The following is a 14881-nucleotide window of genomic DNA, read 5'->3' on the forward strand; positions in this document are numbered from 1 at the left end:
GAGGGAATGGAGCTGAGAACTTTAATGTTGATTTCCGAGAGCGTGTGAGAAGGCACAATGCCAATGGCAGAGGCTCTAGTGCTACCAAGGTGTGCTCTAAGGATTTGAGAGATGCTAGGCAGTTCAGAAAGTTTCTTTGTCTGGAAAATCTGGAAATCAGGCTTGCTGTCCTATTTTTTATTCCTGAACCTTGTCCTCAATTCTGTAGTCAAGAACTTAATGTTTTGCTAGAAGGTTCTTTAGACCTCTGTCACTGGAAGCGGCCAACAGACACTTTGGTGATTTTAGGCAGGTTTTTCTCTATCTTAAGGCCATGATCTGTCTCTCAGAGTGAGTGGGACTCTGGAGCTTCTGGATCCTGTTTCCCAAGCAGCATGGGCTGGTTCTGCCTGGTGCCTTGGCTCAGAGACACATCTCACCTGGCAGGTGCAGACAACAGGGTGGGGGAATTTGCAGTAAGTATTGCATGAGGAATGCCTTAAGCATTTTTGAAGTGTTTGGTCCAAGTTCTGGGGATGAAGCTAAGAAATTTTACTTCGTCAACATTTTTCCCTGTCATGCTGCCTGAGATTGCAAGGAGGCTTTAGTTTGGTGCTTTACAGGGGCTCCAGCATGTTGTCCTGGAAGTGGTCAAACAGGAGACAAGCTTTCCTTAAGCAAGTTAAAGACAGATATCTGTTAAACCATCCCACCCCTTTTTATCATTGATCTGCATTTTGAGTGCAGTCCAGTCTCTAACCTTTCCTTTCCTGATAGGGTTGTTGCCAAAGGTGTTATGGGGCCGCCCTAATTTGACTTTGTTATGTTCCACATTCTTGCATTTCTTCCCCCTGTCTGAGGCCAAGTGAGGCACACAGGCTCTAGTTCTGTTAGAGAATGAGGAGCTCCTAGAGGTGACCAAAGAGAGGTCAAAACCAGAGGCAGATTCTTTGATCTATCAGCAGCTTTGTACACCTTGGATCAAGAAACATTATTGAGCTGTTTGTCAATGGCTGTGGTCTGAGTAGCCCTTTTGGCAATTTGAAAGGGAGTTGGGTGAGAGTACCTGGGGGCGATGCTGGCTTTTTTTTAACTCCTATCCTATTGCAATCCAAAGTCTGCATTTTGAGGGAGAGCCCATGTGGCTGTGCAGCTATGTATACACAGGCAACTCATGGATCTGCATCTGTGCTTAAGCAGATCTGCATGTCATCTCCCTGACCTGGACTTTGTCACAGCGCGCCTGCCCATGAGACATTGGATTTGGATCTCAGTTTCTCAGAAACCTCAGCTGGTTCAGCATCAGGCCATGACTCAGCAGTGCTCCTTGTGAGGAATGTGGTCTCGACAGGCTTTTCTGCTTCTAAATTGATTTCAGGTGCACATCACACTGTCAGCTGCACAAAATTTTCTCTGATTTTTTTTTCATTTCTGAATGCTGAGCATCACTAGAGCATGGCCAATAGGATAAGTGGGAATCTCTTATTCACTGATGTGTACTTTGAATTACCATTCCCAAAACAGAGGCAGTGGAGGAGGATGATCATCAGCTGCTTTGGGGAAAAGTTAGTGTCTCATCTTGAGTTGTCACTGAAGATGGGTTCGTGCTGGACGTTGTATGGAAGCAACTGAGGTGCAGGCATATGTTCCCTTCTGCTGACTTGGCTGTGGTGACACCAACTACAGCCAGCAAAGAAAAGCCAGCAACTGGGAGCAGTAACATCTCAAACTGCAGCAGAGATTGGCCAGACCGCTCCTGTCAGCACTTGGATTCCCTTGCTGTTCATTGAGGAATTAAAAGTTAACTGAGGGCGGTGGTAAAAAATAGGTTTGCCTGCCTAGAAAATGCTAAAACCAATACTGAAAAGCAGAGGTGGATCTGAAGGTAGTTATCTCTCTTGGAGTTTATATGGGGATTAAAACAAGCGTCATCCTTGTAGCACATAGGCAATTTTATAATCACTGCTGGTATTTCACCTCAGGGTACTCTGTGGGAGGAAGAATTAATTTCCCATCTTTTTCTAGGTAATGGGGGCTTGTGATTTTCTGTCAATCATAAAGGAGACTCTGTGGCCAAACTAGATGCCAGAAGTGATTGAATAGTCTGGGATTGGTGAGAATGTACCACCTCACCTCCAGAAATCAGACTGGGGAAACATGCATGCAGAGAAATGCTGCAAGATGTTACATGGCCATTTCACTTCCACATCAACAGGAAAAGACATTACAAGGCTGTGCAAAGCATAAGGAAAAACTGCTGTGCAAAGCAGTGGCTGCAAAATTAAAATACAGGATGTTTTATTATATTCAATCCTCCCTCAAATCCCCCATCTCTTCTTGTTAAAGACAGAAATCTTTCTTAGTGAAAAAACCCCGCCTCATCTTGAGTAAAAGGCAATTTAAGCAATTTTTTTTCAGGGGGTTAAAGTGGCATGTTTGCACAACACCACCCTCACCCCAGCAAACCTGCCAGCAGTTGATAGATATAAATAGGGACATTTAGGAAGAAAAGCATATTTATGTTCCTTTGAAACGTGCTTGGCTAAAGACATATTTTTAAGAGAGGGAGTGGAAAAACAAATGGAAAATATTTTCTTTGAAAGGGGAAAAAAAGCAACAAACTGTCCTTCCTAAATAGAGATGCTTGGCTTGTGTGTACTTTATGCAGCTGCAGGTCAGACCTTGCAAACAACCACTAAATTAGGTCCAGCTACTTTGATGCTAAAAGCATGGAAGTGCCAATAATTAAATTGCATCAGATGTAGGAAATGACTGATGTGTCTGTCATTCTCATGATAGCAGAGTTCATTCTGCTGCCATTTGACTGACCCCTCCTGCTTTATGTAAGCAAAAGGAATTTTCTTCTAAGGAAAATCAGCTGGTTTTACACCTTTTGTTTTGTTTTCTGAGCTGCTAATCCCCTGAAGGTATAGAAGCTATTTGAAAGAGCAAATCAAAGCTCCAATAATTTAGTGTTATATTATTCGTTGATGTATGGTTTGATTTAGTGGCTACTTATTATATCAGGTTACCATATAATTATCTTAATTATTGACTCCAGAAGTAAGTAGGGGGATTATGAGAGAGACAGGAAGGCCCAGTGGAAAGAGCATGGTTCAGAGAATCAAACACATCTCGGTGTGCTCTTGGCTCCACCACTCATTTTCTCTGAGCCTGGATTCTTCTCTCAGCCAGCCTGTCCATGAAATCAGGAGGGATTGCAGGAACAGGACTCAGATGCTGACTCAGGATTCAAAGAGATGCAGGAGAGTAGGGGAAAGTTCTGAATGATAATTGTAAAACTGGCAGAAAAAATAAAAGAATGCACACCATAGCAAGTATTTGCATTGAAGAGTGGAGCACCTCCAGGGGGCACCTCCAGTGGGCATGGAGAAAGGGAATTGTGCCATGAAGACCTGAAATTTGACACTGCATTTCCAGTCTCTGCTTCTGATTTCCCCCACAAAATTAGGCAGCCCTCGGATCGCTTTCTGCAAAACAAGGGTGATAAAGATCATTCTCCCAGCTTTGTTTTTAGCTATTGGAATTATTGGAGCACTGCTCCTCACACAGATGTCAGCCATGGCTCTCACGTGGCTTTTAGGCTCTGAGTCCTTTGTCTGATAACCACTGACCTAAGCCACAGGTTTGAGTTAGCAGGCACCACCACAAGATAAAAGCCACACTGAAAGGATGTCAGTGCAGTCCATATTTCCTGTATTGATAATATTTGTCATATACTGACAGAATACTTCATCTATTGACAAGCTGAGTTGCATCTTTTCCCCTGAGACAGGAGCACACACACTGGTTCTACTCAGCCTGTGCAAATTACTTTCTCTGCTTCTGCTTTTCTTTCCTGAGCCAGAAAATGGGGATAATAGAATGTATCTATTTCCTCCCTAGAAAAGATCAGTTAATGTGAAATGGTGCATGGTGGCTTAGTGCTGAATAAGTGGGATACCCTAATCCAGCAAGGTATCCTTGTTCTATTGTATGCCTTTTCTGCCTACCATCTGGAGTTGTTCTCTGCTTAGTATTTTCAGTATGTACCATATGTTTTTGCATGAAAATTCAATAAAATATGCATTATACATGAAAAGTGCTGTAGTAAATAAAGGAAGGATGGAATACAGTCCCCTTTGTGAACGGCAGGGGCCCCAAATCTTCATAAAAGGTTTAGTCTAGTCTGACGTCTGTGCTTTTCTCCAATTTACTCTGTGTCAGTCTTTAGGAGATGCTCTAATTTAAAACAAAACTCTACTTTCCTGATGAGGTTATTTGATATACTTTGGCTGCCCTCTGCTGAGAGCACTGAATAAAACAGGGAAGATGCCCTTTTTCCAAGGAAGAAATTCCCTGTTTGTCCGTGTGCTGAGTCTTGTCACTGCTGCTGTTTGGTGTCTCTCGCTGTCTGTTTGTTGCCAGTCAGAGGGCAAAGTCTTCTGAGCTACAGCCCTGTTGGGGTTTTAGTGCCCACCACTCCTTTTCAAGGGCTGAATGGCTTTGTGGGATTGTGAAGATGTGGGCTCAGGCATTGACCATTGTGAAAAATTAAGCAGCATTAAGCAAGGGCTGGAGGAAACAGGCTTCTCTGCTCAGGCACCACTGCAGCCCTGCCAGGTGGAACTTGAGCTATGCCTCGGCACCTCGCTTCTTGGCAGAGCAATTTGCCACTGTGTAAATTGTGTTACTCCTCAGTCGGGGGCTCCAGCATCTTCCTGTGCCATCCCCACCCCTCCACAGGCATCACAGCACCAGCACTCTGCTTTATTTCTAGAGCTGGGGAAGTGCAGAGGGTTGTTCCAACACTAACAAGAGTAACTGAAGGACTTGCTGTTCTTGTGAACAAAGTGTGAACCTCTTGCCCTTGGGAAGAAACAAGGGTCCTGTGCAGATTTTGGTACCTGTGTGAAAAAATAGCTCTGTTACAGCTATTGATGCTCTCTGTAATGACCTGCTTTTAATTCTTCCTAGCAAGATGATTTATTATTATACCTTCAGCTGGGCTGTGCACCAAAGCGTTTTGATGATGAAAGGAATGTTACACACACATTTAATTACTGCCCACATTTTTGTATAATTTTATCATTTACTGTTTTAGATGAGACATCGAGTTCTTCTACAGGAAAGATGCCCAGTAAAAAATAGATGATTTAAAAGCTAATCTGGGATGAGTTTGGCACTTACATGTGAGAAAACATAATTGTTCCTTTTGTCCTGCCCTTTCAGATGGTCCCTGATTACCAAAATGTACAAGAACTCCCTTACCTGGACATGGTGATTGCAGAGACGTTGCGCATGTACCCACCTGCATTCAGGTATCTTTTTTTTCCCCCTTCTGGTTAGACAGGATAGCTCCCTGGCTCTATAAAATGGAAATCTGCTGTTGGAAGACCAATGGTCTCTCAGTCTCTGTGCCAGCATCAATGCTGCTTTGTGCATTCGAAAGATATCCTGTGGCTTCTTGAAGGAAAGCTGGGTAATTCTGGTATTTCTAAAGCACATTTTTACAGTGATTTGGCCAATGTTGCTTCCTCACCATTCCTCACATCTCCCAAGGTTAGAGGATGGAGCCATTTTGGAGCAGGTCTGGTCAGAGAAAGCCAGAGGCTGCTGCGTCCATGTGCCTCAGGCTTTGGGGATATGCACCAAAACCCATCCCCTTCAGGGCCCTGTTGGTTATTACAGCCCTGATCTGTGGAAGGGTTCATAGTCTGAAAGCTGTATTTTACACATGTATTTCACACACGTATTTTACCTGTGTGTTTAACTTTGGCCCATTTACCCTTAGCACTGCCTTATACTAATAGAGCTAAACTAATGGTAACATCCATTAACTATAGAAAATTCTGTCCCAAGTCACACATGACTTATTCTACTATATTGATGAATTGAAAACGAGGGAAAAAGAAATTAGAAAACTATTTGATTGTAAAAGCTCCAAGTTATCACAAGCATAAATACAAATATTAAGAAATACAGTTTTTTCAAAGCGACCATCCAGTTGCAATGGTTCTCATGAAGCTCAGGGAAAAATTCAGATGACTGGAAAGAAGCCAAAGCTGAGCTTGCTGTGAGAGCTTTTGAAAAATTTAACCCATGACTGCAAGCACCACAAAAACAAAAAAGCTTAAGACCACCTTCTTTTCTATATGTTCACCAGGATTCGAAATCAACTTTTTTTTCATGGGCATCTGCAGGATTGTTCAGAGAGTTAATATCAGATATCTGCTTCTGGACAAGATGATGGGGTTTTACTGTGTTATACTTGGGGTACAAGTGGAAACTGTTTTGCTGGTTAAAGTGACAGGGGTCTTTGAGTTTGGGCTCTATCACTGGGGAACAATCCGTGTTTGTCAGATGGGAGGCAGAACAAGAACAGAACAAAGTTCTTCTGAAGTCTTGTTTGGTGTTGTCAGGGCTGTTTATTGATCTGGCTTTTACTCTGATGGATGTAGAATGGATAGGACAGCCCAGGGCTGCTGAAAGATGTTAATTGCCCATGACAAGGATAATTCTGAGTTAAGTGAAAAAACAGTAGCAGCCAAGTTTGTTATGAAATGAGTTGGCTTCTTTTTTTTTTTTTTAATGAACTTACTATCCAGAGAACTTTCTCACCCAGAACTCATGTTTCCATTATCACCAAATTCATGTAAGAATGAGAAGGATAGCTTGTCAATGCCTTTTTTTTTTTTTTTTTTTTTTTTTAATTCCAATGTTTTATTGCAGGTTTGGAGCCTCTGTTATTTATTTGTCTATGAGAAAGGGAGATCGGTGACAGCAAGGAAAGAATGTGTTTCTGTAATGATACCAGACTGACAACCCTGAAGCTGAAATCTTTGTTCAACTTTTTGGCAGAGTGTGGGAAGCAGCAAAGGAAGTTCCTGCACATTGCCTCTGCCCTGTGCTTGCAAATGGTCCCAGACTGAGACAGCAGGGCACCCACCTGGGTCTGGGCTGGTTTGGGATCTGTAGTGACCACGCAAGCACCAAAAGATCTGGATCAGAACTCACCACACATGCGCACCCACACACAATCTTTTGTAAGACACAAGCTGGGCTTTGCCAGGTGACTTTTCTGTCTTGTTATGATGAGGTTCCTAAGGACACCTCTGTCACCTGTCATCACAGGGTGGGAGAAAACTGCAGAGTTTTGTTGTTAACATCATGCCTGTCTTTGCTGAATATATGTGAAATGTGGTTTTCCAAGGCTTGTGAATTAGTTGTGTTTCCAGAGTAGCAGCAGCAGCAGAACACTCAGCACTAATATTACAGCCATCCCTTGCTAAGTTTCAGGTGCTGCACCAACAGGTGGGAGCTTCTCAAATAAACAAACTCAAAGCTATCTTTACTATTTTTTTTTCCTGGAGGCAAACCAGCACACTCTTTCTACATGTTATTAGAGATGACTGAGACATTTCATCAGCAATTTTCATTAAAAAAAATGAGTTTAAACCCAACATCAACAATAAAATTGCAGTTTAGCAGTTAATGCTTTTGAAAACAGTAAACAACCAGAAATGGTTTCCTGTGAAAAGGCCAAAAGTCGACCACCTGGGCTGCAGCTATGGACTTCTAAGTGGAGATGATTGTAACCTGAGAAGACACTGTTGTTGTCTTTATCAATACATATTATTGATAATATTTATAAATACAACAGTTGTTGTATTTATCTATGAGAAAATGTTACCCCAGAAAGTGTTTGGTCAGATGAAGACAGATACATTTTTAGATCTCTCCTGCTGTGTTTTTAACCTTTATTAATCATCTGGGATGCATGATGTTGTTGCAGATTCACTAGGGAAGCAGCTAAAGACTGCGTAGTGCTGGGGCAGCATATTCCAGCTGGAGCTGTCATTGAAACTGCAGTTGGACACCTTCACCACAACCCTGAGTTCTGGCCAGAACCTGAAAAGTTCATTCCTGAGAGGTATGTGGAGTAAGGCTTTTTGCCCTTAGGTTGAGGTCCTTACTTGGGCCTGTGGGCACAGAACTCCAACCTGTCCAGTGCAGGCACCAGATTCTGCTGCTCTTTCACAGCCACAGTCACCCACTATTCATCCAAAGCAGCACTTCCACCAAGAGGAGCCAAGTTTTATTTAGACCATAAAAACAGTTTATTTCTACTACATCAGACAAGTGATGATAGTGGTGTATTCCACAGAAGGTGCAAAGTTTGGTCAAGGTTGAGCTGTGGCAGAGCTTTTCAGACCTGTTTCCAAATCAGATACTGTGAACAATGTTGTTTCTGGGTGCCAAAATTCTGAAGTGGGACAGTATATTCACTGTCTTGGCTGTACCTGGGAAACTCATCCAGCTCCTCTCTGGTTTAGAGCACTCTTTTCACTTGAAACATAACAGTGTGGGTACCCTGTGAGTAGGGAACCTACCCCATCTCCCACGGGGAATTTGCTCTCTGTCTGTAAGTTAGGATCCTTGATTCTTGCTTGGCAAGACAGTTTCACATGGAGCATTTATATCTTCAGTGGGTAGGAGGAACCCTGTCAAGCTGTGGTTTTGTACCTGCCCTGTGTTACAGGTGCTGGGCTGAGCTTACAGGGAGAGTTTCAGCTGATGTGGTGCTGTGTGGCAGCACAATTTAGTTTTGTGGGCAGCGATATTTTTAAACTGTTTAGTGGGCAGATGCATTTTAAGCTACCACTACATTCAGAAGTTTACTAAGAAAAGAAGTGCCTGCTCCATAAACAACTGGGTGTGAGGCTGGCAGCCCAGAACCATCTTTGCCAGTAAGACAACACATGTGTGGTGTAGATGGGTTTGCCTAGTGTTCCTTCTGGAACAAATCCAGGCATATGCTCCATTAGAATATTTTGGCCACGAAGAAGAGCAATGCCAGGTTAGAGAAGACCAGAGATTTTGCTGGAGAGGAATGTTAGCAGCAGCTGGAAGTCTGGGGTGGGTATTTTTAGCAATGCTTATCTAGAAATGCTTTCTTAATTGTTTATTCACCACTTTAACAGTAGCATGAAAGGGTAAAATGGTTAGTAGGGGCTGCAGTCCCCTTGATTCACACAGTGCTGTTTGGTATGAATCTGAGATTAAGTCCCTTTTGAACCTTCCCTGAAGATTGATCCATAATTACTAACACTCTGCTCAGATTGTATAGCTGGTAATGTTAGCAAAAATAATAAAATAAGAGCATAACAAAAAATAAAATGAAATTAAATTAAATAATTCATCTACAGCCTCTTCCCTCACCAAATATTTAATTTTGAAATTGGCAGTAGGAATAAAACAAAGGAGACTTTAAATTTACCAGGATGATATATGGGGGTGAGCAAGGCAAGAATTATCTGATTATGCAACAGTGCTTAGTACATGAATTAATGGTCCTTCAGTCTCAAATTAGGGGCCTCTACAGTACTTTTTGGAGTAGTGGCTCAATCTTATTTAGGTTTTTGAAGCATGGGGATGGAATTAGTGGAAATGTACAATATTATTTTTTCCAAAGCTCCAATTAGCCTGTATTACCTCTCATCTCTTTCTACCCTGCATGAGTTCTCTGGACCTTAGCAGTGTAAAGTTCTTGGAAAGTGAATCCAAGGAGATGAGAGATTTTCATTAAAGTAAAACTCATATCTCCATGTCCTCTCCTGAAGTCACCAGCTGACAAAGGCTGATGGCCATAAGTCAATTATCTTTTTACTGGGATATAATCTATCAATAGTCCCCATGACTTGTCAAGTTAAGATCAATTGAAATAACTAGCTTTTGAGATTTAAGATAAAAACATGGAATCAAGCAAAAAGCATTTCTTGAACTGGTTTCCATCTCTGCACCTTCTAGGTTTACAGAGGAGGCCAAGAAGGAACGACATCCCTTTGCATACCTGCCCTTTGGGGCAGGGCCCCGTGGCTGCATTGGCATGAAAATGGGTTTGTTGGAGACAAAAATTACTCTGCTGAGGATTTTGCAGAAGTTTCAGTTCAAGACCTGCCCAGAGACTGAGGTTTGTACATGCAGAGGCTTAGAGATCATACTTGTTAACTTGAGGGAGTTGACAGTGTGTCTTAGGCAGGACAACAGGTTTGCCTTTGTGACTTCTCTTCATTTGAGAAAACTGCTAGAGACACTTCCATAATAAGGAGAGACCAGGCATGGACTGCATGTTTTAAGCAAAATGTGATTTCAGATATATAATTTTTCCAACAAAAGGACTGTTACACAGCCCTGCCTTAGTGGAAAGCAGTATGGCAAGACCACAGGCAAAATGTCATAATTCATAGAGGGTGAGAATGTGTGTACATATTTCACAGGATCTCAGCACTTTAGTATAAGTCTATTGCTACGGACATTGTACCAGCTCTAGAGTTTATAGAGTTAATTTCTTGCTGTTCAGATCTACAGCATTCCTGGGTAACCACTGCCTCAGCCTCTGGCTGTAAATTCTATTTAATATTATACCACCACAGCTGACTGTAAAACAAGTACTTTACAGCTTCCACAGTGATCCCGCTATGAACTGGTCCTCCAGCAAAAATGTCTGTCTGTATGTGGGGGTGTCATACACACATAAACAAACACATACAACTGCACATAAGATGCTCTTTTCTCTTTCAGATTCCTTTGCAGCTCAAATCAAAAGCCACACTTGGACCAAAAAATGGAGTCTACATCATGCTGGAATCTCGCTAAAAGGGAATGTACATCCTGAAGCTTTCTGGAATGAGACCCTTTGTTAGTGAGTCACTGGGTGTAATTATTTTTCAAAACTCCAAGGACAGATAGGAGCCTAAGTCCCACTGATGGTCAGTAGGTGCTTCGTCACAGCTCTCCTGTGGGACAGCCTCCAGCCACTTTTTAAAATGGGCTCCACAGTCTTTTTTGGATATTTTCAAATTGCTGTGAATAGTATCTACAAAGAAGCATCCCACTTTCATTTGCTTTTCTTCATCACACTTCTTTTCACTTATCTGTGAGAATGTTTTCCTCATGCTCAGTTTCCACCATTTACAGTAGATTTTAATTTCAATTCATTGTATGACGCATCTTTCTCATGAACTTGTGAGTCCCTAGAGAAAGCCCCAAAGGCACCACAGTTACAGCAGAAGACTTGGGATGCAGTGCATTGGATTTTTTTGTGAACTCCACTAACAATCAAAGCTTAGGCCCCTGTACAATGCTTAATCTCTACCTGTGTCTGTAAAGCCAGATAATTTACACCTCCTCTATGCTTTGAAGTGATTTTAAACACACTTAGATTAATAATTTGCACTTGGCACATTCCATCGACATGACAGAAGAAGAATGAACCAGAAAAGTTCCAGCAGTTAAGACCAAAGAAATAAGGTGACAGCCATTTTTCTGGCTGCTGAACTGCTGTTGGAAAGGTGGAGACAAAGAAGATACGAATTTAAAGAAAGCAGGAGGACTGAAGGAAATTTAAAGGTAATTAGAAATTGTTGGTACCACATCTGCTTCATGGGGAGGCCTTTCCTTTCCAAACATTGCAGTTGGCACCACCCCTGTCTAGCTATAATCAAGGAAATTAAGAGCATGTGTGCACTAGAGCTGGTGGCAAAGGAGGGAGATCCAGGATCATCAGACCCAGCAGACTGCTGTGACACTGGAGCAGGTCATGTCCTGAGTGCCTCACCCCCTCAGGAAGGAGCTTGTCTGATTGCCATCTGCAGCAGCCCCACGGATCTGTTCAAGCTGTGTGACTGGACACATGCATCTTCCCAGCCAAAACAAGCGTAGCTTCCACTCCTCACAATCCCTCTGCCCTACACTTCTGCAAAGCCTTCACCTGCCACACAGATAGGGTTGCACAAGAAGGTGGAAGGGGGCACAGCTGGGCCAGCTGACTCCCACTGAGCCCAGGGACATTCCACACCTTATGGCACCAGGCTCAGCACATAAAACTAGGGGAAGAAGAAGGAAGGGGGACAACATTCAAAGTAATGGCATTTGCCTTCCCAAGTCACTGTTATGCCTGCTTCCTGGGGTGGTGGAACACCTGCCTGCACCTAGGAAATGAATTAATTCCTTTTTTGGTGTGGCTTTTGCTTTACCTATTAAACTGTCTTTATCTCAATCCATGAGTTTTCTCATTCTTAAAATTCTCTCCCTCATCCCACTATGGGGGTGTGAATGAGCAGCTCTGAGGGGCTGAGCTGCTGGCTGGGGTTAAACCACAACAACAGAACTGTGAGAAGAGATTGGTACAGTACCAAGACCCTTTTAAAAAAATCATTTATTCTTATATTTTTTCTTTAATTTTTTTGTATATAACAAAAATTCTTGTGGCACTATAAAAATAAGGATGCACTTTTCATTCTTTGCAAGTCTTGACCTTCTGCCTGCTTGACATATTCTGCTTGAGGGTTCTTAGGTACAGCATCTCTCTTGATGTGCGCAGAGAAGTGTTGCAGCAGCAGGAGGAAGAGACTGACTGCTCAGCTTCACTGCAAGGATGGAGCCATCTGCTCACTGATGCCTGGCGAGGTCCCTGAGTTTCTCTCCAGCAAGCATCTTTTGCTGTCTTCTTCCCACATGCTGCCTGAACACTGATCAAATTACTGGATCTTGTTCCTCAAAGACTGTCTCTTCCTCTTTCATGTAATTTTTTTTTAAACAGATCTGTACAGGCAACAGTGGTGAAGTACTGACTAGGGAAGTCTTGGAATTGTTTCTTTTTCCACAGAGCATTTCTGGCATGCTAAACAGAAATGCCCTGTTACAGACACACTGATTATATGAGTTGCTGATGGAGTGATTGTTATTTATTTGAAAAGCAACATGCTGTATTTACCTTAGTTTCTACACATTATGGATAATTTTTCCCCTCCTAGATACAGTGTGCTGGAGGCTGATTTTCCATGTAGCTTACATACACAGTTGACAAAAAGCTGGATGGGCCTTGCCTAAAACTTCCCACCTCCCAGAATGAGCAGGAAGTTTATTCCATCTGAAGTCATCTGTCAAAGTCTTGTTTGTATTCCTTACATGAATCAGAAAGTTGTTGTGTGCTTCATTTTTTACAAAATAAGCCCAGCCTAAATCTCCCTTTATTACCCATGATTTTATATAAATTCTTCTTCCCAGTTTTTGCCTCTGCAGCTTGAGTGGTGTGGGTGAGCACTTAGCAGTGAAGACTGAGGCAGAAGGCATGGAGTACCTCAGCCTTCTTCATGTTCTGGGTAACCAGAGCTTCTGTTTCCTTCTAGAGAGGGCCCACATTTTCCCTGGTCTTCCTCTTATCACCCACATACTAATAGAAGCTTGTTTTTTTGTTACCCTTGACATCCCTGACCAGATTTATTTCTATCAGGACTTGCTTTAGCTTTCCTAACCTGATCCCTGGGTGCTTAGACAATTTCTCTGTATTCCTCCCAGGCTACCTGGCCTTGCTTCCACCTTCTGTAGACTTCTTTTTTGTTTGCTCCTTACTCATCCCTTAGGTGTCCTCGTATTTTTGCCTCACTTCCTCTTTGTTGGGATGCATGACTCCTGATCTTGGAGGAAGTGATATTTGAATTTTAACAAGTTTTATTTGGTGCCTTGTCTTCCCTTTAATCCTGACCTGTAAGGTGTCAGTCAGCTCCTCATCCATCCCCAGGTGGAGCTCCATGCACTACACCTGGTCACTGACAGAAGGTGACACCCCGTTTTCCTCTCTTCTGTCCTTCCTCAAAAGCCTGTATATTTCTATTCCAGCACTCCAGTCACAGGAGCCATCCCACCACGTCTGTGTGTGGGCAGTGAGATCACAGACCTGCAGGAGTGCACTGCTCTAACCTCATCTTTTATTCTGCATACTGCATTTACTTGCAGAGAGACATTCAAATTGGGCTGGAGTGGCTGGAATTTCTTTGTGCTGCTCTTCAGGTGCTCTCCTGCTGAGCTATGAACCCTCTCCAGGCTCTGTGGATCTCTTGCTGGCACTGCCATCAAACTGGTATGACTGGGGTGCATTGAGGTGCCTCTCCACCAACATCATTTCAAATATTGATGCCACAGGAAGAATAAACAGTCCTAAAGTGGCTACGGGTGTGCATCACATTTTACAGGCTTGGAAAATGAACCAAGAGTCTTTCTCAGCTGCATCGATGTTGAACATGGACAGTATGTGCTCAGGTAAACTCGAGTCGGTGCAAAGCGTCTTTCAACCGTTCTGCAGGCTTCTGGTTAGGAAGTGTTATGTGTTTTCACCTGTCAGTTTGTAGCACTATGGAACAGAGAAATTATTTTTGCATTTGAAGTCAGCTTTCTGGAAGTGCATCAACCCTTGTTCTACATTCAGGCTGAGACAAACAGCTAGAGAAGACAGGAAGAAGCCTGCCAACTAACCAGGAAGAGCCCCAAGCCATTTGTTCCTTCTCATTAATGGTCGGTGATACAGTCACCACACTGCAGACATTGCACCAGGACACTCAGTGGCGCTGGACCTCACCCTGGCTGTGTGAGCTCAGCAGCACACCTGCAGAGTGAGCTGTGGCAGGGATCAGTGAGCCTCTGGAAGCACACATTTCCAGGAAAACAAGGCACTAGATTGCCAGCAGCTTTCCAAAACAGAAACTGCTAATATCAGTGTAATCATGGTGTGTTTGTGCACCTATATAACATGGTCCCAAACTGATCTTGAGCAGGGCAGGTTTTAGAATGAATTAAAAAAAACTCAAAAAAAAAACCCAAAAAACAAAAAACCAAACCAAAACAAAACAAAAAAAACCCACACAAAAAGAAAGGTACCACAAAACCCTCCAGAACAAAAGCAAAACAAGAACAAAAACCCCACCCCCAGCACTATGTTTGTAATTGCAATAGCAAAACATAGCTTTATATTCTTAAGTAATGGTAAGTATTTAGCATTCTGGCACAACATGCTTCAGTCAGCAGCAGTTGGGTCTAGGGAGGAACAAGGAAGCTGGTTTAA

The 14881-nt window shown here is 42.8% G+C and overlaps 1 protein-coding gene across 3 annotated transcripts in view; it reads left to right on the top strand.

Moving 5' to 3' along the window:
* Positions 1-12012, top strand: part of TBXAS1 (thromboxane A synthase 1) — a 227858-nt gene extending 215846 nt beyond the window's left edge. For all 3 annotated transcript variants that reach the window (XM_041398879.1, XM_041398880.1, XM_041398881.1), the window contains 4 exons: positions 5212-5300; positions 7775-7912; positions 9790-9952; positions 10564-12012. In XM_041398879.1, the coding sequence (XP_041254813.1) occupies positions 5212-5300; positions 7775-7912; positions 9790-9952; positions 10564-10638 (465 nt within the window). In that variant the 3' untranslated portion in view covers positions 10639-12012. The remainder of the gene's footprint in view (positions 1-5211; positions 5301-7774; positions 7913-9789; positions 9953-10563) is intronic.
* The last annotated feature ends 2869 nt before the right edge of the window (positions 12013-14881 follow it).

The sequence above is a fragment of the Onychostruthus taczanowskii genome, unplaced genomic scaffold, assembly GCF_017590055.1.
Source record: "Onychostruthus taczanowskii isolate IOZ18803 unplaced genomic scaffold, ASM1759005v1 scaffold15, whole genome shotgun sequence".
Lineage (NCBI taxonomy): Eukaryota > Metazoa > Chordata > Aves > Passeriformes > Passeridae > Onychostruthus > Onychostruthus taczanowskii.